Source organism: Gossypium arboreum, chromosome 13, assembly GCF_025698485.1.
Source record: "Gossypium arboreum isolate Shixiya-1 chromosome 13, ASM2569848v2, whole genome shotgun sequence".
Lineage (NCBI taxonomy): Eukaryota > Viridiplantae > Streptophyta > Magnoliopsida > Malvales > Malvaceae > Gossypium > Gossypium arboreum.
The window spans coordinates 124,226,395-124,250,380 of NC_069082.1; the positions used below are offsets into that span (position 1 = coordinate 124,226,395).

Below are 23,986 nucleotides of genomic sequence, written 5' to 3' on the forward strand. Positions count from 1 at the left end.
TCAAATTTTAATATAATTTAAGTCAAAATATGTCAAAATTTATTTATTTTTACAAATTTAAAATTTAATTTTATATTTTTATTTTAAGAATTTAATATTTAAAATTTAAAATTTAAAATTTAAAATTTAAGTTACATTGTTAAATTCTCTTAGTATAATATAAATTGTATTTATGTTTTAAAATAGTGAATATTTAAAATATAATTACATATATATTTGATAAAGATATTTTATTTACCTTTTAATTTCATTTTATAAAATTAAAAAAATAATTAGCAGTCAGCGAGGTTGTGGTTTTCGTTTGTCCTTCTTCAGATCTGAGGAAGAATAAATAAGGGGGAGAATTTCAGTTTTTAATTTTTCTTTTCAAAAATAATTTTTTAAACCCGACATCATCATCATCATCATCAATATTATTTAAAAAAAAAAGAAAAAAAAAACAGCTATACGGAAGCTAAAAAACGAATAACATAAAAAATGAGCCTTGCAGCTACCTGTTCATCCAAATAAATAAATAAAGGAAAATAATTTTTCCTAACCTGGGAAATTTTATTTTAATTTAATCGTCGTGTAATCTTTTGTTTCCATTATTTTCGTTTATAAGCGTTTTTTAATTTTTTTTCATGTTCAATAAATAAATAAATTTGTTTTGATTTATTCGATCTCTGCAATTTCATCCGTGACTGGAGAAGATCACAAATTCTTGTGGAAAATCTGCTTTTAGCATTTGTTTTGTTTGGTTGTGAATGGAAAGATAATCGGGGCTGGAATAAGGAAAGGTCAAACATCAGTTTTATTTTTTTTTTCCTGAATTTCCATTTCGGTCAAAGAAGAAAAATGTTGTATTTGAAGCAGCCCAGCTCCATTATTTGCAGGTACGATTGTTGTTTGCCAAGAGCAAGGTAATTTTTGGAACAAGTTATGGAAATTTCTTTCAACGGAAACGAAGAATAATAGAATTTCCGTCGTTAGTGCATGCTAATCTGATAAATTCCCTGAGCCTGGGGCTCGGGGAGATCTGAAGCAAGAGATTGAAAACGGACACCGAAGAAGCTTATCATGGAACCAATTGCAGCAGAAAATAATAGTGATAATATTAACAACAAGGAGAGCTCCTTCCAATTTCAAACGTCTACCTATATGCAGAAATTCAGACTCTATGAAACTTTATCGGTAATTTTTTATCCTTTTTATTATTTTTATTATTTGCTTTGATCTCATTGTGATCTCATTGAATTTTGTTCTTAGTAACTTAAATTTTTTATGTAATTTTACTGAAAATAGCGTTGTTTTAATGTTGAATTATCAAATTAATGGCTGAACTTTGTTCTGAATAAATTGCATTGTGATTTTTCTTTCATCAGAATTTTTATATGATTGGAAGGAATAAGAGTAGAACTTATTGGAGAGTATTAAAAATTGACCGGCTTGATCCTTCCGAGCTGAACATTCGTGAAGATTCTACCATTTATACTGAGAGTGAATGTTCTGAGTTGCTGAGGCGAGTACATGAAGGAAATATATCCACTGGGGGATTGAAATTTGTTACTACTTGTTATGGAATTGTTGGTATGGGTGGTGTAATTTTGTCATTAATTTTTAGAGGACTAATTCATGTTATGTAAATGCTTATCTAATTATTTATTTTTCTTTTGTGTTTTAGGATTTATTAAATTTTTGGGACCTTACTACATGCTGCTTATTACGAAACGAAGACGGATTGGTGTGATTTGTGGTCACAATGTATATGCGGTTTTGAAGAGTGAGATGATTCCCCTCCCAAATTCGACTGTTAACTTGAGTATAAATGACAAGAATGAGATCAGGTCTGCTTCTATTCTATGAGCATTATGCTTTGTCTGCTGCTTGGAAGTCATGAAAATTATGTTGATGATGTTCTTTTCTTGTCTTTCTTTATGTTCATTGTTTAAGCTAAGTGTTTTTCTTCTATGCATTTCATGCATGTATATGTTTTAATTTGTATTAATTGTTTTTTTCATTATTTAGATACAAGAAGCTCCTGTGCTCAGTGGATCTTACAAAGGACTTCTTCTTTAGCTATTCATACCATGTTATGCGTAGTCTTCAAAAGAACTTGTGCAATAGTGACCCAGACCAAGTTATTTATGAGACCATGTTTGTTTGGAATGAGTTCTTGACTCAAGGGATCCGCAAGCACCTCAAGAATACTTTATGGACAGTTGCATTGGTGTATGGCTTCTTTAAGCAGGTTAAGGATGCTGCTGATTTGACATTATAATTTGCAAATTTTTATTTCTGTTTCTGTTGTGCTCCTTAAATGGATGGTTGCTTCAATGTTTGACATTGAACTATGTGAATGTAGACAACACTTTCTGTATCTGGACGGGATTTGAAACTTATACTCATTGCAAGGCGATCCCGACACTATGCAGGTACCAGGTAAGAGTTATCTGCCATTAGAGGGAAAAAAAAGAGCTTAGTTTTGCTAGTGCAGTGCTATGAAGATGAAATAAACTTAGTTACCCTTATTCTGTAATATAGTTTTGGGAGGTTAAGAGTTTGAATTTATTGTCTTCATGCGCAACTGAATTGCATTTAGGTATTTGAAACGAGGAGTAAATGAAAAAGGCAGAGTAGCTAATGATGTTGAGACAGAGCAGATTGTCTTTGAGGATGTCTCTGATGGGCTTCCCACACAAATAACTTCAATTGTCCAGAATAGAGGCTCAATCCCACTCTTTTGGTCACAAGAAACTTCACGATTGAATATTAAACCAGATATTATATGTATGTGCTTGTAATCTATGAGAGTACTTCAAGTATTACTGCAGGCATGCTTCCTTTGCTAGGAAAAAAACACTGATCCTTTTCTCTTTTTCCAGTGTCAAAGAAGGACCAAAATTATGAAGCAACTAGACTTCATTTTGAAAATCTTGTTGAGAGATACGGCAATCCTATAATTATTTTGAATTTGATTAAGGTTAGTTTTCATAATATAACCTTGTATCGTCTTAAGGTCTTTCGACAGCATGCCTTAGTTCCTTTATAAATCAGTCTATTCCATCCCTTTAAAATTATTTCATTCTTTCACAAAATTGCTAAATTTCATAAAGATATTGCATGTGGCAGAAAATCTTCAAATAGTACCATTTCTACAAGGACAAAGAAGGCCACTTGGGCTTGGGAGTTTATTGATGTAGATATGATATGAGTTATGATTGATTTGATAGTAAGATTCTATGTAATTGCTTTTGTGCGATGAGCAGACACAAGAAAAGAAGCCTCGAGAGTCAATACTTCGTCAAGAATTTGCGCATGTGATTGATTTTATCAATAAAGATATGTCAGAAGAGACTTGTTTGAGGTTCCTTCATTGGGATCTACACAAACATTTTCGGAGGTATATGTCCTAATCCTTTTATTCTCCACGGGAACTTGCATGTATTTTTACTTACTTTTCTTATTCTTCCATTTCTGTTTGCTCTTTGGTATTATTCATTTTTATTTTGAGTTTTCCTAACCAGCTGAAAAACTTATATTTTTGTTCCTTCCAGCCAAGCGACAAATGTTTTGCTACTTTTGGGTAAGGTGGCTGCATATGCATTAACACTAACAGGTTTCTTTTATTGCCGGGTGACGTCGACCTTGAGACCTGACGAGTGTACGGCTTGGCCTTCCTCTGAGTAAGCTTTTCATTTTTACTAACTTCCATTTTTGTATAAGAAATGTTTGGAAATATGGTTGTAATTAGCTTTCTAGTTATGATTCTTTTGATGTGGGAAAAGAACTTGACTGAAAAGAGCATGTAGTCCAGATAGCAAATACAATCTCTCTCTCAGTTAAGTAGTTATATTTTTTAAACCCCGTCACGAGTTAGTATTTCAAATTGTCAGGTCTTAGATTCTTGTATTAGGTAAATACTTGGTTTTATGAATTACTTATGGCTTTTTTATCTTACAGTAATGGTGAGAATTATTTATTTATTTATTTGTGTTTTTCTTTTTTGCTATGTTTTGAATATGGATTTTGATTCTCATAATATGAGCAGGAATATTGATGATGGTGACATGTCACCCCCAAAATACTGTGACAATGTTAACGAGGGTGCTGACAGATTGGAGGGGAATCATTTTGGTGATAATAATACTGCTAATGGAAATCATTCTGTCAAGCCTCCCACTTTCCAAAGAGGTGTGCTTAGGACCAACTGCATAGATTGTCTGGATCGGACTAATGTTGCGCAATATGCATATGGATTGGCTGCTCTTGGATATCAGCTTAATACTTTAGGGGTTAAAGATACCCCGAAGATAGACCTTGACGATCCTTTGGCAGATGAATTAATGGTTTTTTATGAGAGAATGGGTGACACACTTGCACACCAATACAGTGGTTCTGCAGCTCACAATAAGGTAATTCCAACTTCTGGTGCTATTTGCAACCACATACATTCTCCAAAGTTGGAATAGGAGAGGCTTCTTTAGTTGCTGTATCTTTGGTTTGCATTTTTCTTTCTTTCTTTTTCTTTTCTTGGTTGAATCTGGCATTGCCAAATATTCATGGTGCATTTGGAATTTAATGTCATTGATGTAAGCTGCTTTACAATTAATGGTGAATTTATTCAGGAATCACATTATTGACAAATTTTGGTAGAAAATAACATTGGCTCTTTTGCTAGAGTTCAAAGCGCCTCGCATGCATTCTATGCTCCATGATTTTCTCTGTCTGATTTGACAGCGAGAAATTATTGTAGGCATGGTCTAACTTCACTTATTTTGAAATAATAAAAAGTAAAAATCAAAAACCATTGAGAATTTTATGTGGTTGTTATATCTGCACTTGAGAAGTGATGGTCAATGGATGATGGGAAGAAATAGTAATTGCATTGGTTGTTAAGACACTCATTCTGGTATCAGAATTTAGTTCTAATACAATCCTTAGTTTTCTTTTCTTTTTCTATGCAGGTATTCTCTGAGAGACGGGGTCAGTGGAGAGCAGCAACCCAGTCCCAGGAGTTCTTTAGAACTCTTCAACGATATTATAGCAATGCATATATGGATGCACAGAAACAAGATGCAATTAATTTGTAAGTTACAATCTTTGTTGTATTACTTCTTAGGTGAAAATCGATGGCTGCCTTAGCACTGAATGATATTTGAGTATCATGTTCTACAAACTGGAAGTCTGCATGAAATTTGCCTGTTTTGGGTTAATACATCCTACCGCAATGGAATAAAAGACTTACATTATTTGGTTTGGAGTTTAGTCAATTTGACATTTCAGTTGTAACTTTTTTCCTAATTCTTTTCTAAAGTATGTGCTATTAATAAGATCTTAAGCAAAATTTGTATAATTCCTCTTGCAGATTCCTCGGGAATTTCCAACCCCAGCCTGGAAAACCTGCTCTTTGGGAATTGGATTCAAATCAGCATTACGGGTAAGAAATTGGGATACAATTGTGGATGAAGATGGAAGGTGGCTTTATTTTTAAAAAATCTTGAAATGTATTCATTGAGGCATGAAGTGTGACCACAGACATCATTCATTGTTCCTGGGATTATGCATCTTACTGTTTCTATTTTTGAATGCTCAACTTTTTTGTTGTTTCGAAAATTCTGGTTATGGGGGCTTGATTTGAGTTTTGACAGTAAGCTGGTACGAGCAGCCCATTAGGGCTTGTGAGAATGCAAGTCCAAACAGTTGTATCACTGTGCTACCATCTGGTATAGATATTTTGTCATAAATCTTGTTGCCTTAGGGAATGGGGATGGATTAAATTCCCTGGTTTTGTTTGTTAGTGATGGATGGTTTTACCCCATTGAAGTTTTAAATATATTTTTTCCTGGAGAAGCTTTTCTTCGTTAAAGTCTTTATACAGAGTCTTGTTGGAAGTGATCGGACAGATTTGCTGTTATGTTTGATTGGTTTTACCTGCCTATTATTATTTCTCGTTGAAGTTTTAATTTTCCACAATGAATGTATTCTTGGTTGCGCTATGATGGGTTGATGGTGCTCCTTTCACTGCATGCATTCTGTTGCTTCAGTCACCATGAGAAAAAAAGTCTACAATCCTTGTTCACGGTTTTACATGCTTGATATGACGTAATGAAATAATAGGTGATATATGATGCTGGTTTATCAACATGTTATTTGCATTTGATTTTTTTCTTCATTTTGGTTTTTGATTTCCTATTTTGTCATCTGGTTATTTGCCTACTCGTTTGACGCCTGGGAAGAGGATCTCACTGCTTTTATCTCTTCACTTGCTAATCCTTATTGTCAGGTCATTTTTCCCAAGATCTCTTTCTGATGGAAACATTCTTCGTCAAAGTGAGTCGCCTATGTCAGCCAGGAATGACAAGCAAGAGAAACTTACCAACTCAACTTTGCCTAATCGATCACAAGGAGCAAGTAATGGCCATTCAGAGTCATCACCTGAGATTTCAACTTGTGGAAGAAAGATATCATATTCAAGGTTCCTTGCTTTCCATTCTCATTGTTGCATGTCCTCTACTTGGAAGTGTCATTTGTTTCTAATTGATGGCCACAGCTATCTATTCTCCATGGGAGATGAGATGGATTCTGCGGTTTTTTTTGTATGGATCCTTTAATCTGCATGTTTGGCCGTGCTACTGTTTATATCAATGCTTTCATAAATTTAAGTATTGTTTAAAACTTGCTGCACGATTCAGATTGGAACCATCTGTTTTATGGTTTACTGTATCAATGATTCTCATGTAGCATTTTGTATTTATGATTGTTCCATTAAATTTTTGATTGATCTGGTTCAGGTATACGCCCTCAATGCCCCAAAGGCAACTGTTCGGACAGGTGCAAATAGATCGCTCCCTTGGATCTGACAATGTTTGCTCCGAACATGGGGATGGATTCAGCTGTTCTAACTTTGTTGACATAGACTGGCTTTCATCTGCCGGAAATTCATGTGACGGCGAACCATTTGAGAGGTACTTTTTCATTTTCTATAATCCATGTATGCTCTAAAGCTTGATCTTTGAAGCTACAGTAGCATGAGATGTTCGCATAGAAAATGCATAAACCTTTAGCTCTATGGTATTTTCTGTTGTAAACTTGTCCTCAATCCTGCCACGTATTTTCTATTCATGAATCAAGGTAGAGTTTAGTACCATAATGTACAACAAGGATGCACACGCACAAAAAGGGCATTGTTAATACCCGGCTTGCTCAATGTTGTACATGGATGTTAAGGGTAGATATTCTGCATTTTTTAGACTAATAAGCCAGGTTTCTCAATTTTTAATCGCTATAAACTATGTTACTCTCTCAGGTGTGTATGCTAGATATGAATACGTGCCCGACAAGAATTTATTCAAAATTTTATTAGTTTTACTGTTATTTAGAGGATCATAATCATATGCCCATTTCTGGATATGCATCAGCCACAGGTGCTTAAAAGAAAAATGAAGAGTCGGAGCAACAAAGACTACAAACAGTATAAATTTTCCACATTGACATGGATATTTTGCAGGTCACTAGTGCTCACAAGCTCTCTAGTTGATGGCCGTTCATCTGAAAATGTTGTCAATGGAATATTAGGCGAAACCACCCCATCCACCTGTGAAAATGGATCGAGTATGAAGGTTTGTACTCGTAATAGTGGTAGAAAGTTTTTGACATATTACTACAACTTAGGGTACCAGGAAAGGCAGCTATGAATTTGTTGTTCATACACCAGATAATGGCTAACCGTTTTTTTATATTATGTAGGAAACACAGCAGAAAGCAACCGAGCTATCCTTTGCTGATATGCCAAATTCCAATATTCCTGAGCAATTCTCCGATAGTTTTGTGCAGTGGGTAAATGGCGGACAGATGCTTTGCCATTAAAGTTTTGCTCGTTTTCGGTACCAAAAGTTGAGGGAGAAGCAGAACCAGCTATTCGAGTACTCGGTATGTAAGATATCCTCCTCAAGCACTCATTTTGGCCGCTCATGTATGTCTACAAACATTAATTCCTACAAAAAGAAAAGGGTAAATAGTCAACAGTTAAAAAAGAAATGCTTTCAGAAGCTCATCCATTCTTCTAATTCCTTCTTAGGGTTCTTCAGTTTTGTAAATATATATTTTTTCCCCTTCGCTTTTCAAGGAGCTCCAATTCTAGGATTTCAGATCATTGATTCTTTGTTTCCTTTTTCGGCTATACCCCCATGAAAACTAACATTTGCAGTTCAAAAAGGTATTCGGAAGAAGGAACAATTATAGGTAGACCTGGCAATTGGTGTAATCGTGTCGTGTGTGTATTTTGTTATATCATAATCATGTTTAAGATATTTTATATTTATATAAATTTTGATATCGGAACATTATATAAATTTTGAAACATTCATGTTGTTTCTGTTCTTTTTATATAATACTTAGAATTACCTATAGTTCCTCACTAATTTTTAAGGATAACATGTCTTCTTGCATTGATAACAATGTTGATATAAATCAAATTAAAACTCGATCGGCTTAATTTACTTTTTTTCTTTTTTATTATGAAATAATGTCATGTCAAATATTTCTTTGTCTAATTATAGGATGGATTCATTTTAGAACTTTAATTTTCAGCCTCTTGAGAATATATATCTTTTAATAACAACTTTGTTAATATAATGAAAAGTATTTATATTAAATGCATCGTGTTAGTGTTATTAATCGTAGTTAAAGATGTCATTATCATGGTTATTGAAAGTAAGTTTGATGTAAAATGTAATTACACCTTCATGTAAGTACAAAGAAGATACTTACAAAGAAGATATAACGGCACAATTACATAATTTTAAATTTTAAAAGTTTATTATTAAAATTAACAGGTCATTCAATAAAAAAATACAAAATAATCATTGAATTATTTAAAAATTATATATTTTTGTCTTTTGGTTAAAATACATTGATAATGTTTATTTTCTTTATTTCAATCATTCAAAAAATATTTTATATAATATATATTATTCATTTTTGATTAATATAAAAATAATAGTTCAAAAATACATTATTAATATAAAAATATATAATATATATTATTTGTTTCGGTTAATTATTTAATTTTGAACCGAATGAACCGATAATCTAAATTTTAAAAACTTATTAACCGATCTCCTACCAAATTAAATTTGAAATTAAATTTGATCGGTAGTTGGTTCTGATATGAAGGTTCTTGATTGTTGAGATAGTAGGAACTTGGTTGATTGACCATGGAATTGGCCATTACATGCTGCAACAGGAGAGCAATTGAATAACAACTTATTCCAAAGCATCAACCCCTTAAATAATTGTACCTAATGCTAGTTCTGACTTCAAGTTGCTTGGCTTGATGGAGTCTCTGTTGGTTTCAAAACTATAACTCAATTAAACAGTAGCATGGAACAATAAAAAAATCAATATGACTTATTTAATTCAGTCATTGGGAAATATTTGAACTGATCAAAAAACCAATTGAATCGATAAAAAACCGGATTGAATCCCGAGAATTGTCTGATCGTTTAACCTCTCATATGATCTTTTCAACATTTTCAAAGATCATCCGTTATTTTTTTGCATAACATTTTGAAGGTAAAAAAATTGACATGGTAACAGGGGTTAAATGACAAAATAAACCCTATTTAATCAAATATAACAAAGAATCAATAGCTATAAAACATGTTATTTTATTGTTTTTTTTTACAAATGCAAGAGATTGGAAATCAAATTCCAGCCCATCCATGACTTTTTATCAGAAGGGTTAACAAAGTTTAGTTCAAACATCTCTTTGCTAAGATGTTCACCTGACTCACAAAACCCAACCAGCTTGGCCACCAACTCGGCACTCTCTTGCACATGTTGCATGTTCAGTGGGTCAGTCCATAATTTGTTAACCAATTGCAGTCTCCTTTGTTTGCCTACTGCTGGAACATCCCATTTCAAATACAGCAATTCCCTTTCTTCTACTGTCAGTTTTGAGCTCACCCTCTTTGCTAGATACTCTCTTTCTTGCTTCAGTGCTTTGATGCTGCAAGTATTCAACACCATACAACAACATGAGTATGGCTGTATTTGGAGTGTGCTTAAAGGGTTATATTTCTTTATGCATGTCTACATATGCGTTCGACATGAGGCTCAAACATGGTTAAGAGTTTTCATACAAGGAACAATCATGGACACAAGTCTGAATCTACAGGTAGTAGAAACGACTTAACTAACCTTGATGCAACTAAACCTGCCGGTTCATCGCCTAAAAGAGCTGGGCTAGCATTGCCAAGCTCTGCAAACTGCTGCTCCAACCATGTCAACCTTCTAAGCTCAACTTCCATATATATCTGATCAGCTGGGTCTCCCCTGAACAGCAAATAAAACTGTGTACGATGTATGATTGAAACATGGCACAAGTGCCATAACATGACAATCTGCTTCCTTTGATCCTCGAACACCATGTGCCATGGCATCGGGGATTGAAGATCACTTTCTGCATCATCTGTTCCAGACTCCTTTGCTTCTTCCAGCTCCAACACCTAAGCAATGGTGGAGTTAGAGACATTTTTTTCGAACAAAATATCAATAACAAGATGTTTAAGTGTTAAGAGTTCTCACCTGGCAAACCAGAAGCTGCTTCTGATATTGTAGCTTTGCAACTCGTTCTTTCAACTCAGTGACGTAAGATCTGATGCTGCGTATGTTCTCCTCAGCTGCATTCTTGAACATCCTCTGCATTTTCTTAACATCAACTGAATTGGTTTGCTTCGTAGCTGGAGTTCCCTCTCTAGATGAGACCTGTCTAGCATCAGCCTTTGAAGGAGGAGTTTTAAACAAGCCCGGCGATTTATGGCTGCGAGAGGAGACATTTTCATTATCCTCAGGGGCCTTGTTCTCAATATCTTGTTCCATTATCTTATGAGATGAAGATAATGGCGAGCATGGAGCCCTTATTATATTTTGCATGTTCGTGCTGTTCTTCAACATGAAAGGAAGAATTTTCTTTTTCTTCAACTGGGTCTTAAACTCAGGCGTCTCTTCACCATTCGAAATAGATGAAACCAGAATGTCTATAGATTTCTGAACATTCTCAAGCTTCTTCTCTAATGATTCAATAGTGCACCCTTGAGAGTTTAACCGAGTAATCTCTTCTTTCAAGTTAGCCCCATTCCCTATCATAACATCTTCAGGAATAGAGCTAATTGCCTGCATATCCTTGATTTCGAACAGCATCTTTGCTATTGCTTCAGCAGTTTCTTTATTCCCTAATCTATGGGAAGAAACTTCTTTATGTAGTACTTCAAGTGCCCGATTTGCTTCCTCACCAAGCTGTCTCTGTCGCTGCTCGAGCTTCCGAATTTCATGCACAAGCATGGATGGATCTGTTGATGTAGCTGACTTCCTTAGTGTCGAATATCTTCCAACTGTTTTCCTAGGCCGAGCATCCGGAGAGCCTGGAACTGGTTCACTATCAAAAGAGAGACATCTAACTCCTTTGCTAGAAGGTCCACGTTGATTCAATCCCTGGAAACAACATAACAAGATTGAGAATTGCAAAATGATGGAACTGAACATTAGTGTCAGACACAGGTATACTTAAAAAAAAATGAAAAATCCTAATAACATATGACACGATAGTTGGCTAATATTTACCTTTTGTACCTTGCGTGCTTTTCTTTCTTGTTCTAGCTGGGAATGTGCAATGTCTCTCTGGCGCTTTAACTCTTCCATTTCCCTCTCCATCTGTAAGTTATCTTTTAACAGTTAAATTACAAAGACCACAATAATCCTTGTACTAACAACTCTCATAAAGAAGTGTTCTTTTTTTTTTCCTGCTTTCTTCGTAGAACATAAGGAAGAATCGGAGTAATGTAATCTATACCTCTTGGATTTTCAATTCCTTTTCCATCAATAAAGATTGTAAGCATGAGGCAGAAGTAGGCTCCGGACTTCGTAGTTTAGCTTCAAGCCTTGCCACTTCTTTCTGCAAATGCTTTACTAATCTTTTGTCTGAAATAATCTGCAAAGAGAGCTCAGAAAGAATAATAAAGAAGTTTGTCAGAAACAATTTAAGTTATCAGAATGAAGAGCACAATGTGCCATGCAGAATGCATCATACAAAGTGATACTCTGTTACTTGAACCTAGTTGTTTGCGATATGGGTACGTGTGCTATGCAGATATCTCCAGTTTTTAAAATTATCTAATCCTTGGAGGTTAATATCACATACACTTGTCAGGCATGGATACTTAAACAGGAAGTCAGAACAACATAGATGATACATCAAATTTGTGAAGCTATTTGGCACACCAAGCTGACAAGTATACCTAATATTGTTTGTTTATAATATAAGCATGCTTTAGACATGTAACTCGATAGAATAGTTTCATCAAAAGCAGAAAATCTAGATCAGAGTTCCTTAACCAAATAATCCCCCTAGAACAAAACAGAGCTAAGTGTCATCTACGGCATGGAGTAGATCTACCTGTACATATGCTTTCTTATACTCTACCGTTCTCTACTCTAGTGTAAGCAATCCAATAATATAACATACAGAAATTGGAACATACTAATTTTTGCTAGTTATATCTATGATCTTACCATGTTTACATGAGCATTGTTGATTACTTCCTTTGCACTAGTTGCGAAAGTGAGAGTATTCCTAGTTTGCTCGACATGACTTAAAGCTGGACTTATTGTACATATGATAGCTGTTCGAGCGTTCCCCCCAAGTGAGTTCTGCAGTATTCGTGTAAGTTTTGAATCTCTATATGGTATGTGACCACTTTTTTTTCCACCACTGCTACAAAACAAACCAAGTAAACCTGTGACCCCCAGTTTCCTAAAAAAACATACGTTTCGTGTGAAGTGTCTTTCACGGATCAGATGGATTTAGCCTACCTTAGCTTTCTAATCACTGTTGTGAGTGTCAACAAGCTGCGATTAATATGACTACCTTCCTTTAATCTTACACCATCAGCATTTGTCTGAGAGACACGTTCACTCCCTGCGAGGTCTACAAGATTCTGCAATATTTGTCTTTTGGTCAAACTAATATTTTTTTACCAAGAATGTAAAAAACAGCACAACAAAGAATTATTAAACATACCAAACTTGCTAAGAAAGACTTCACACATTCTGCATTTTCCCGAAGACTACTTTCAATTGTCTGCAAAGAGTAATGATCCAAACACAGTAAGATTTCACTTCACTCATGGAATATGATTTTCATGCACAAAGCATGAGCAAAATGTGCAAGCTTGTAGGTGAGAGAGAGATAGAGGCTCTTTGGTTGATTAAAAGACAAATCTAAAATATAAACTTTGTATCCATATAACCAACTTCTAGTAGGACTGAACATAAAAAAAAGCCGAGAAAACAGAAGATCGATTTCTGGTTTGGTTTTTAGTTCATAAGTTAAAAAGAAGGTAATTATCCGAACCAAACTATTTTTTTAGTTTTTATAATATCAAATAAATCTTTTATTCCTAAATAAGTTAAAGAACCCTAATAAAAGTTTAAAATGGAGGAGGAAAAAGAAATAGTTCTGTCTTACCAGCCTGATAATCTGATGAGACCTTGAGCTTTTATCGTTCAAAGCTGTTTCTCCCACCTGCCGTTGTGCTGCAGAATCAAGTATAAAATGTTCATGATTACGCACAAGTGTATGTCATTTTAACTAACAAGATAGATAAATAAATAAATGAATAATTACATCTAATAATTATAAAATTACCTTCACAAATGCCAATTAAGTGCTTCAAATGCTGGCTGTCCTTGACCACTTCTTCAACAAGTTTTTCCACAATGGTACCTTTCTGCATTTTGCAAAAAATAAAGTTTCAAGCAGGAAAAACTAAAAGAAAGGATTCACTTTAATAAAGCTACTTTTATGTACCTCAGGATCATCCAAAAGTCTTAAGCTACCAGAATCACGATTCAAAAGGTCTACAACTGTCTCATTGTAAATCTCCATTGCAGAAAGTTTCAAAACAAAGTCTCTCTCCTGAGTCTGTATGATTGACATTCTTAAAAGTTATGATAAAGAGCAAAAAACCGAACACTGTTATTTAATTATCAAATTGTAACTTACATTTTTTATGTGTTCATAGATATCCTTCACAGCATTTTCAGTAATTCCTCTCATTGTGAATGTCTTCCCACTACTTGTCTGCCCATATGCAAAGATTGTAGCTGTACAATGAAAAAAAGTATTAAACACAATTTTTTTCAAGGCCGCTTGGTTCTAATGACTACGAAAAGAGAAGCAAATTTAAATCTAACCATTAATTCCTGTAAGAGCAGATAAGGCAACATCCTTAGCCCCATCTTCGTAAACCTTTCGAGTAGAGCTCGATGGATCAAATACTCTATCTGCCACATTTATTTTAGCCAAAGTTAGAAAAGAAACAATAATGAAAGAACTTAATTCTCACTTTCTCAGCAACCAATCAAACCTATGTTACTCAAACTTGGGTATTTCTAGCATATACCAATATATGTCTAACATGGCTATATTCAAATATTTCTAAGTTTTGAGACTATAGAGAGAACACCGGTAGAAAAATGAAAAGTGAAGCAACATATATCAATCCCCAAATCCACCCACCCGCCATTTCTTAATTCCTCATTCATTTAGTAGACCTGTCAATTGGGCGGGTTGAGTTAATTTTTGGTTGAATCAATCTCAATCGGGTTAGTTTAGATTTTAAGATTCTTTGGAACATTTCAGTTCCGGTTTTTTTGGTTTCAGACCATTTCAGATTAGAATCAGTTTCAGGTTTTTTTTGGATTCAGACCGTTTTGGATTAATATCAGTTTCCATTTTTTGGATTCGAACCGTTTGAGCGCGTTTGGGTTTGAGGGTCAAGTCAAATCAAATCGAGTTCATCAAGTTTGGGTTCAGGTTGATGATGTGAGTTTCGCGCTCAGATAATAAAAATATCGAAAAACCAGAACATCATTTAAAATGCAGAGCAAATTTACAATAATATGAGAGATAAGATACCAAAGCTGTACTGATTAGCGGGGCGTTCATGATTAGGATTCTTGAAAACGATGGTATGGTCATCCACACAATCCCAAGCAATAAGATCATACATTGCTTGTTCTCTCTGATTCAACGGTCGCATCCGAACCGTCACCAGAATCCTCTCCTCCCGAACCTTAGGTCCTCCTCCGGGAGTCATCGCCGGAGTCCTTTGGACCTTACACAACGGCGTGGCTGGTGTCCCAACCATCTTCCAATCTAATCTCACTGTAAAATACACATAAAAAGAATATACGCTTTAAAAAAAAAAAACTAATCGGAATCAGCTTAAAGAACTTCAAGATTCTAATCCAAAATCCATCAAGAAAAATAGATCAAACATTAAATATCAGTGAGATCAAACATCTATAAAAGGTAATATTTTTAATTTGCTTTCCATTTTTTGCTATTTTGCACTTTAAATCTAACTTTTTCACAACGATCCAACCAAATAAAAATAGAAACACTTACAGTCAAATCCAAATTCTTCGTAAATTCCAGTTCTTGGAAATCAAGATTTCAACAAATGCAGATAAACACACACGCGATGTTTAGTGGAATTCAAACTCAAATGCTCTCATTTAGCGTTTGTAAGTAATGATAGTTTTTCTTTTCTTTTTTGGATTTGTTCTGTAAAAGAAAGAAGATGAAGAACGAGGCAATGTAACGGATACTTTATTTATTTTGTTTTTTACTTTAATATTTTTTCCGTTCTGTGCGCGGCGCACCTGAAGGGAGCCAGTAGCCGGTATAAATTTGAATTTGGTGGGGTCCGTTTTCCCTAACCATTTGGGACCGATGTGGAGCCCACTTCAGATTGACCGATTGATAAAAATGTTAAGGCTCAAATTGGCTCCAATTGTTAATTTTATTTCCGGCCTCGAGTCTCAATAATTTGGATCCCTTGTTCACTTTTATATTGAGTTATTATATTTAGAGTGATATGGTGGAGCAAAGTTTTAATAAAATTTTAAGTTATTTTTTAGGTTTGAGTCTGGTTTAATTCAAAAATTAGGTCTAAAATTTTATTTAAATTTGATCTTGATAAAAATGTTAAAATTTGAATTTAGTTCGGTTCAATTAGTCCATATTATTTTTATATTTTTATATTTATATAAAATAAATTTAAAAATATAATACACTAAAAATATTAAAATAAATATTTCTCAACAAATTAAAAATAACATTAAATTAGTTACAACTTAACAAACAAATAACTCTAAAGTAGTGGCAAAATTAACTATAAAACAAAAGTTATACAATATCCAAACAAAATAGTTAGAGGCGAATCTAGGGGGCTAGTAAGGGTCCCGGACCCCCTAAAATGTAAAATTACTATTTAGGCCTTTAATTTTTTTAAAAAAAATTTAAATTAGTAAAGGTAAAATTACACTTTGGCCCTCTAAAATTATAAAAATTCGATTTAATCCTTTAAAAATTAAAAAGATATAAACTATAAAAAAATTAAAATTTCATTTGGCCCCCCTAAATAATTGTTCTGGCTTCGCCCCTGAAAATATTAGCTATATAATAATGAAATGACACCAAAACAATGACAAAACATCAACAGGTTTTTTTTTTCTTTTCAAATTTGTTCTGAGCCAATTTCAAGCAAAAAAAAAACTTACTTAATCCATGATTAGGTCTAATTATATTGTCAACTATTAATTTTATTTTAATTTTTAATATTATTTAAATATATATGATAATTTTTGAATTTTAATAATAGTGGATCAAATAAGATCGATAATTAAAGTATTTTGCATTTGCATTTGAATTTATTTTATATAATTTATTATATATCTACACAAGTCTTTTTAAGATTAATTAATATATTGTTGATAATACTTTAAAATATATATAGTTGACAACAATATGAATTAGTATTTGATATATTAGTTGTGGTGATATATTTTGATATATGAGTTTTCAATTTTAGTATGAGACTCGAGATATCAATATTCTATTTTATTTACTGTGTTTTGTCTTTTAATTTTATCTAAAACTTAAATAGATTCACGAATAATTTTACCGAGAACTGGTAAAAATACTTTTCGCTTTATAAACTTTTTATTATCTCAAGTTGTTAATAGAACTCAAAGATAAAATCGAATATAAATATTCTACCTTTAATATCAAATTTATTTAGAAACTTCTTTCTCGAAAAATCAAAATCTCTCAACGATATTTATAAAGAATTAAGTGATGCAATTCCAAAGTAAATAAAAGCAAAAGCTTTTGTGTGAACGAGAAAGAAAACATTTTTGTACATAGAATATGGGGTATTGTCTACATTTTTTGAAACAAGTCCCATCCAAACAGGTGGAATTCCAATAGAAATTAGCAACACTGTTGCAATAGGTTATAGCTTGAATTGCAATTCCATATTTATTAATTTTGTGAAAAATAAAATAGAATAAAATAAATAAAAATAAAGAACACATAAATTTTACGTGGAAACCCTTTCGGGAAAAAAAAAACCACGGGCAGAGGAGAAGAAAATTCACTATGTCGAAAAATTTTTTACTCAAATACAAGAGGAATAGACTATGTCTATTTATAGGCTTGCAAAGCCATATTCTAGTAGGATTGAAACACCTTATCCTAATCAATATAAAATAGATGGAGTTTAATAAGGTTTAAAACCTTATTCTAAAATAAAATAAAAGAAGTCTAGTTCTATATGGATTTTACTTTTATTTTATTTTCCATCGTATTTTATTTAAATAAGAATTTTGGGTCACTTAATTCTAACAATCTCCACCTTGACACAAATTCTCAATGAACAAGTTCTTCATCGCGAACTTTCAATAAACAAGTTCTTCACCTCTTCCAAAAACCCTTAAGGGTTTAACTTCAACAATGAACACCAACCAAGTCTAAGCAATGCTCAAACTTGGTTATAGGAAGTGACTTAGTCATCATATCTGCAGGATTTTCATGAGTGCTAATTTTGCTCACAACAATATCACCACGAGCAATAATATCACGAACAAAATGATACCGAATATCAATGTGTTTTGTTCTCTCATGAAACATTTGATCTTTTGTAAGAAAGATGGCACTGATTGTCACCCTTTGCAACAAGCCTTGCTTTATATCCGGGTTCTTCAACTCCTGAGTCCCTTCTTTCTTTTAAACACCCATTTACAACGAATGACCTTTTTACCTTTAGGAAGTTTTACAAGATCCCATGTTCTGTTTTTGTGGAGTGATTCCATCTCCTCTTGCATAGCAAACATCCACTTTTCGAGTCTTCACACTAATCGCCTCAGAATAATTAAATGGCTCTTGATTCGCATCTATATCTTCACCACATTTAAAGCATAAGCAACTAGATCAACCTCGGCATACTTCTTTGGAGGTTTAATTTCTCTTCTTGTCCTGTTTTTGGCGATAGAGTATTGCGGTGAAGAAGCAACTCTATTCTCAATTTTTGTCTTGGCTTGAGGAGTTGATTCGTATTAATCGATGCTCCACCGCTTTTGGTTTTCTTTATTGGAAGAGTCTTTAAGAGATAAGTTAGGTAGCATAGCGGTTTCATCAAAAACAATATCTCTGCTAATCACAACTTTTCTATTTTCGGGACACCATAACTTATAGCCTTTTACACCACTTTATAACCAAGAAAACGCATTTAATGGATCTTGGTTCCAATTTTCCATTATCAACATGAGCATACGCAGGACACCCAAAAATCTTTAAATCGAATAATTAGCGGGATTACGGACCATACCTCTTGTGGAGTCTTTTCTCAATGGCAGCGGATGGAGATCGGTTGATCAAAAACATGCATGAGAGGTCGTCGCCAAAATGACTTCGGTAAGTTGGCATTTGACAACATACATCGAACCTTCTCCATGATCGTTCGTTCATTCGTTCGCAACGCCGCTTTTCTTTGTGGAGTATGACGAATCGTCAAGTGTCTCATGATCCTTCGACTTGCACAATCTATTAAACTCATCGAGCAGAACTCTAAGCCATTATGCATGCGGAGGTATTTTATCTGCTTTTCCGTCTGCTTTTTCAATCATAATTTTCCAAGACTTAAATGTGGAAAACACATCGCTTTTCGCTTCGGGAAGAACGCCCAAACTTTTCGGAAAAATCATCAATAAAGGTTAGCATATAATTAGCTCCACCTCTCGAAGGCACTCGGACGGCCCCCACGATCGAATGGATATACTCCAACGTTTCCTTCGTGTTATGGATTCCTCTAGTGAATCGAACTCTCTTTTGCTTCCCAAAAACACAGTGCTCACAGAAATTCAGTTTGCAAATTCCTTGCCCATTAAGAAGTCCTCTTTGCTTAATTCGCCATGCCATTCTCACTCATATGCCCTAGGCGCATATGCCAAAGTTTAGTAATATCATCATCGACAAGGAAGAGGAAGCGGCAATTGCATCACCGATATGATGGAACCTCAGAAACATATAACTTGGCAATCTTTCTTTGCCCTTTCATCACAACAAGGACCCTTTGAAATCTTTAAAACCCACTTTCATTTGTGTATCTGCACCCTTTTGAATCAAGAGTACTCAACGAAATTAAATTTCTTTTCAATTCGGAACATGCCGCACGTCACTAAGTGTTCGACAACTCCATCAAACATCTTAACTTTAATTGTTCCAACACCGCGATTTTACATGAAGCATTATTTCCCATCAAAACAACACCTTCAGATCTTGTTTCATAAGTTGTAAACCAATCCCGATTGGGACTCATGTGGAAGGTGCACTGAATCAAGTATCCACTCCTCGCTTACTTTAGAATCATTGATGAAGCAACTAGAAGTTCACCATCGCTGTAGTCTTCTACAACATCGACTTCACCGAATTTTCATTTGTTTTCCTTTTGATTCGCACCTCCCTTTTAATCTTATTTTGTAGCTTATAGCACTCAGTTTAATGTGCCCTTTCTTCTTGCGAAGTTGCAAGTTTTACCTCTGTTTGAAGATTTCGATCTACCCTTAGATTTACCACGAGGATTCCGTTCTCGTGTTCTACCACGATCATCATCAACATTCGGTCTTGTCTCCCACGAACAATGAGACCCTCTCCCCGAGAGTTGGGTTTAACCACAAGATGCTTCATCTTATCATACGAGGTTAAAGAATCATAAACCTCATCAACTGTGAGAGACTCGCGGCTATATAAAATCGTGTCTCTAAAGGTTGAATAAGACGGGCAACGAACAAAGTAGAATCAACCCTAGATCTTCCTTATCATCTTGAACCTCCATGGCCTCCAAGGTTGAGAGAATTTCTTTAAACACATTAAGTGTTCGTGTACGATGCACCTTCCTCCAAACGATGAGCATAAAGACGCGCTTCATATGCAACTTGCTTGTTAGAGTTTTCGACATACATATTTGTTCTAGCCTCTTCCATAATGCGTGGCAGTTTTCTCTTTCATCACATCCTGCAAAATTTCGTTGGACAAATGCGAGATGTAATTGTGTTAATGCCTTCGATCCTTACGCTTCTTCTCTTCATCTGTTAATGTCGAAGGCATCTTATCTATCCTAGCAGGGCATCCTCTAGATCCATCTGCAAGAAGCGCTTGCATCTTAATTTGCCACAACGCAAATCGGTGTTGCGATCCAACACCGAATTTCATACTTCAAAGACGCCATTACCGTGATCGAGATGAATAACCGGAAGCTCGATACCAATTTGTGAAAAATAAAATAGAATATGATAAATAAAATAAAGAACACATAAATTTTACGTGAAACCCTTTCGGAAAAAAAAAAACCACAGGGAGGAGAAGAAAATTCACTATGTCGAAAAATTTTTACTCAAATACAAGAGGAATAGACTATGTCTATTTATAGGCTTGCAAAGCCATATTCTAGTAGGATTGAAACACCTTATCCTAATCAATATAAAATAGATGGAGTTTAATAAGGTTTAAAACCTTATTCTAAAATAAAATAAAAGAAGTCTAGTTCTATATGGATTTTACTTTTATTTTATTTTCCATCGTATTTTATTTAAATAAGAATTTTGGGTCACTTAATTCTAACAAATTTCATTCAAAATTCACAAAAATAATAAAATATTTTAAATAATATTGTATATTTTTTATTAGAGTTGTGTAACTCAAATCTCATTTGGTCATGTCTGGAAAGTTCGAGATGTAATTCACTAGTTAAAAAAAATAAAATAGAAAAACAAATTTGAGAATTTGTAGAGACAAAAGTACGTACCTTATCACGCAATTTGAATCTATATAAGGCTACATTTTTTTTTCTATTAGATGGTGATTAAAAAAGATTCGTTTAATCCTTTAAAAGCGCACATAGTTAAAAACTTCCTATATTATTATTTTTCAACATTAATAAATTTTTACTTCTCCACTTATGGTTTTTCCAAAAGAAATTTTCACCTAAAATTTACATATTTTAATTTTTTCTTATTACTTTGTTGTCTTTGTCACAATTTTTTTTATTAATAACAAATTAAACTAGATTTATTAAAATCGTATTCTTCTCCTATGTACAATTTCGGCTCATTTCATGGTTTTTCTTTTGTGTTTTGCATGGCAATTGACAAATAGTCAAATGATTGAAAATGACCTTTGCTAAATTCTACATGTTTTCGGTGAAAAGACTTAGACCAATATCTAACATTCTTATCTTCTAGGTTTTATAAATATTTATATATTTAATTAAATTTAGGTCAATTATACCATTAATCATTAAATTATAGATAAGTTTCGTTTTCGTTAATTAATTAAAAAAAGTTACAATTTGAGTATTAAATTATTCGAAAGTTTTTATCTAAGTCATCAAGTTGTTAAATCGATGTTATATAGATTTCTCTGTTCGCACTTTTTGCATCAATAAAAACTCTATTTCCTCTTCTCTTGTATGGCTTAGTTTTTTTTCATGAAACGACATTAAACATCACGAATCTACGAATCAAAATTTAAACAACTTTTTTCTTCTATCTCCACCACTGACCTTCAAATCGACTTGGATCTTAATTATGTTCTTCTACTCATCGATGAGTACTAATTTATCGTAACTATCATCAAATCGTCGCTTGGAGCTAGCTAGTAAAACTTAAAAAAAGAAGAAGAAGAAAAACTCTTAACGACCCAATGACTTAAATAAAAATTTTTGAATAGCTCAATGACTTAAATAAAAACTTTCGAATAGTTTAGTGGCCAAATTATAATTATTTTAGTTAAGTAATCAAAAAGAAAACTTACCTAAAATTTAGTGATTTAATTTAGAAAATAATTTTTTTTTGATGACTACAGATAATCAGATAGGATTACTAGGAATTGAACCCAAACTCTGATACTACAACACAAATATTCTTGACACTAAGCTAAGATCGATACTAAAGAATAAAAATTATTAAATGAAAGCTTTACGTTAAGTAAGAATTAGGATATTGAATAAACTTCGAAAACCACCTAAGTGCAATGTTAAACTAATTGAGAAAGTTATCCATTTGAATCGAATGATAAAAAGTTTAATTTTTTAAATTAAAATTTTAACTTTGAGTTTTGTGAATAAAAGAAATAATATTGAAATTTTTTACCTTTCATTTAATATTTTAATACAATTTGAGTCTAAATTTAATAAATTTAATTGGAATTTAATACCACTATCAAATACTAAAAAAAGAAAAAAGAAATAATTTATGGGCTTTTTCATTAACATTGATGCAATGATTACTACATATAATAATATGTTTTTATTACATAAGATTCTAGAAATAGCAAAACTTAACTTAAAGAACTTAACAACTATCATTTGATAAGAATTGCTATTACAATTTTAAAAAAGTACAATGATTAAAATGATCAAAATAAAGTATAGATATTGAATATACAACTTACACGTTACATGAACTAATAGCAGAGTTTAACCATTCAATTTATATACATATATCTTTTTATGGATTTTTTTAAACCAAGGCATCTTTTGAGGGCTAAATACAGTTAGAGTTTTAGATGTAGATTTACAGGATGAAAACAGTGCGTAAAGTTTAGGGATAATATTCGGAGTCTAGTAGAGAAAGAAGTAGCAATCACTTCCTCTTTATTACCAAGAATGAAATATTTATAGGTGGAGGTGAGTTTTCCCTTTTATCTTCGGACCTTAGCACATGCGCAGTAGTAGTCTAATCATGGTTGGCTGGTTAAAAGGCATTCTAGCATTTAGATAGGCTATGATATGAATGGAGTGAGTTATAGTACAGGTATCATGTATACGTCATGCAAAGAGAGGTATGACACCTATTCTTGGCAAAGTTGTTGGAATGAGTTCTACATGTCGTGTAAAGGTGGCTAGGCATTGGTGTCTAAATAAAAGGGTGAGGTGGAAGTGTCAAGGTAGTGGAGATGAACACTGCCAAGGCAAGGTATCTATAATAGTGTCCTCCATGTCTGTTTTACTTAGGGGTTTAATTTTTTATTACATCATTTTTCAAAGGGACTAAACATAACTTATTTTCATTTTTAAGGAGACTAAAATGTAATTTTATAATATATTAATTTAAAATTTCATCATTCATAAAAGGATTAGATTGCATGATTTTCAATTTTGGGGGCCTTGCCTGCCCTTAAAGTCACCCTTGGTTTTACGGTTCATGGAAAGTTCAAATTCAAATTCTTTTCTTAAAAAAAAATGTATTTTATCATTGCACTTAATTTTTATTAATATGGATGATAACGAGTCGAATGGATAGAATTTTTTATTTTAAATAATTTAATTTTGTATATATTTTTCATTAGGTTTTCTATTACTTGGAATTTTTGTTTCAGCTTTTTATCTAGATAATTTCAAAGACATTGATTCCAAAACTAGTGGACCATTCTTCAAGTATATGCTAAAAGTCTATATAAATATTAATAGTCCTTTTTTTTCTTTTCAATAGAAAAAAGTTTTTTTTTTAGTTTTTTTTTAGTTTTCTTTTTCTTTTAATAAAAGGCGATTCAGGCTTAATTTGGATGGGTAATGCGTTTACTTTCAGTAAGGTTAAAACC

The 23,986-nt window shown here is 33.2% G+C and overlaps 2 protein-coding genes across 4 annotated transcripts; one reads left to right on the top strand and one right to left on the bottom strand.

The window, feature by feature from the left end:
• The first annotated feature begins 242 nt into the window (after positions 1-242).
• Positions 243-8,333, top strand: LOC108464627 (phosphoinositide phosphatase SAC3-like). Of its 2 annotated transcripts, none has more exons than XM_053023946.1 (17): positions 243-779; positions 856-1,173; positions 1,365-1,569; positions 1,664-1,826; positions 2,008-2,230; positions 2,345-2,421; positions 2,582-2,769; positions 2,865-2,962; positions 3,249-3,382; positions 3,537-3,665; positions 4,031-4,394; positions 4,947-5,068; positions 5,348-5,419; positions 6,266-6,457; positions 6,774-6,947; positions 7,490-7,601; positions 7,729-8,333. In XM_053023946.1, the coding sequence occupies exons 2-17, from the start codon at positions 1,060-1,062 to the stop codon at positions 7,846-7,848; spliced, it is 2,487 nt and encodes an 828-aa protein (XP_052879906.1). In that variant the 5' UTR covers positions 243-779; positions 856-1,059; the 3' UTR covers positions 7,849-8,333. The 2 variants fall into 2 exon arrangements, with proteins under 2 accessions (XP_052879906.1, XP_017620486.1); XM_017764997.2 differs by having other exon boundaries at positions 876-1,173.
• Positions 8,334-9,604: 1,271 nt separating this feature from the next.
• On the bottom strand, positions 9,605-15,863 carry LOC108461699 (kinesin-like protein KIN-7B). Of its 2 annotated transcripts, none has more exons than XM_017761615.2 (15): positions 15,452-15,863; positions 14,960-15,208; positions 14,236-14,325; positions 14,045-14,145; positions 13,850-13,963; positions 13,688-13,769; positions 13,508-13,575; positions 13,061-13,120; positions 12,853-12,977; positions 12,553-12,751; positions 11,834-11,971; positions 11,605-11,694; positions 10,570-11,475; positions 10,183-10,490; positions 9,605-9,991 (listed from the first exon to the last, which is right to left on the bottom strand). In XM_017761615.2, exons 2-15 carry the CDS (start codon positions 15,189-15,191, stop codon positions 9,664-9,666), a joined length of 2,841 nt encoding a protein of 946 aa, XP_017617104.1. In that variant the 5' UTR covers positions 15,192-15,208; positions 15,452-15,863; the 3' UTR covers positions 9,605-9,663. The 2 variants fall into 2 exon arrangements, with proteins under 2 accessions (XP_017617104.1, XP_017617103.1); XM_017761614.2 differs by having other exon boundaries at positions 12,553-12,754.
• Between the last annotated feature and the right edge of the window lie 8,123 nt (positions 15,864-23,986).

Coding starts and splice junctions, on each gene's coding strand:
- LOC108464627 (XM_053023946.1), top strand. CDS start 1,060: ATGGAACCAATTGCAGCAGAAAATAATAGTGATAATATTAACAACAAG. Junction 3,666..4,030: donor ACGGCTTGGCCTTCCTCTGA/GTAAGCTTTTCA, acceptor TAATATGAGCAG/GAATATTGATGATGGTGACA. Junction 5,069..5,347: donor AAACAAGATGCAATTAATTT/GTAAGTTACAAT, acceptor TTCCTCTTGCAG/ATTCCTCGGGAATTTCCAAC.
- LOC108461699 (XM_017761614.2), bottom strand. CDS start 15,191: ATGGTTGGGACACCAGCCACGCCGTTGTGTAAGGTCCAAAGGACTCCG. Junction 14,326..14,959: donor CGCTAATCAGTACAGCTTTG/GTATCTTATCTC, acceptor TAAATGTGGCAG/ATAGAGTATTTGATCCATCG. Junction 14,146..14,235: donor TGCTCTTACAGGAATTAATG/GTTAGATTTAAA, acceptor TTCATTGTACAG/CTACAATCTTTGCATATGGG.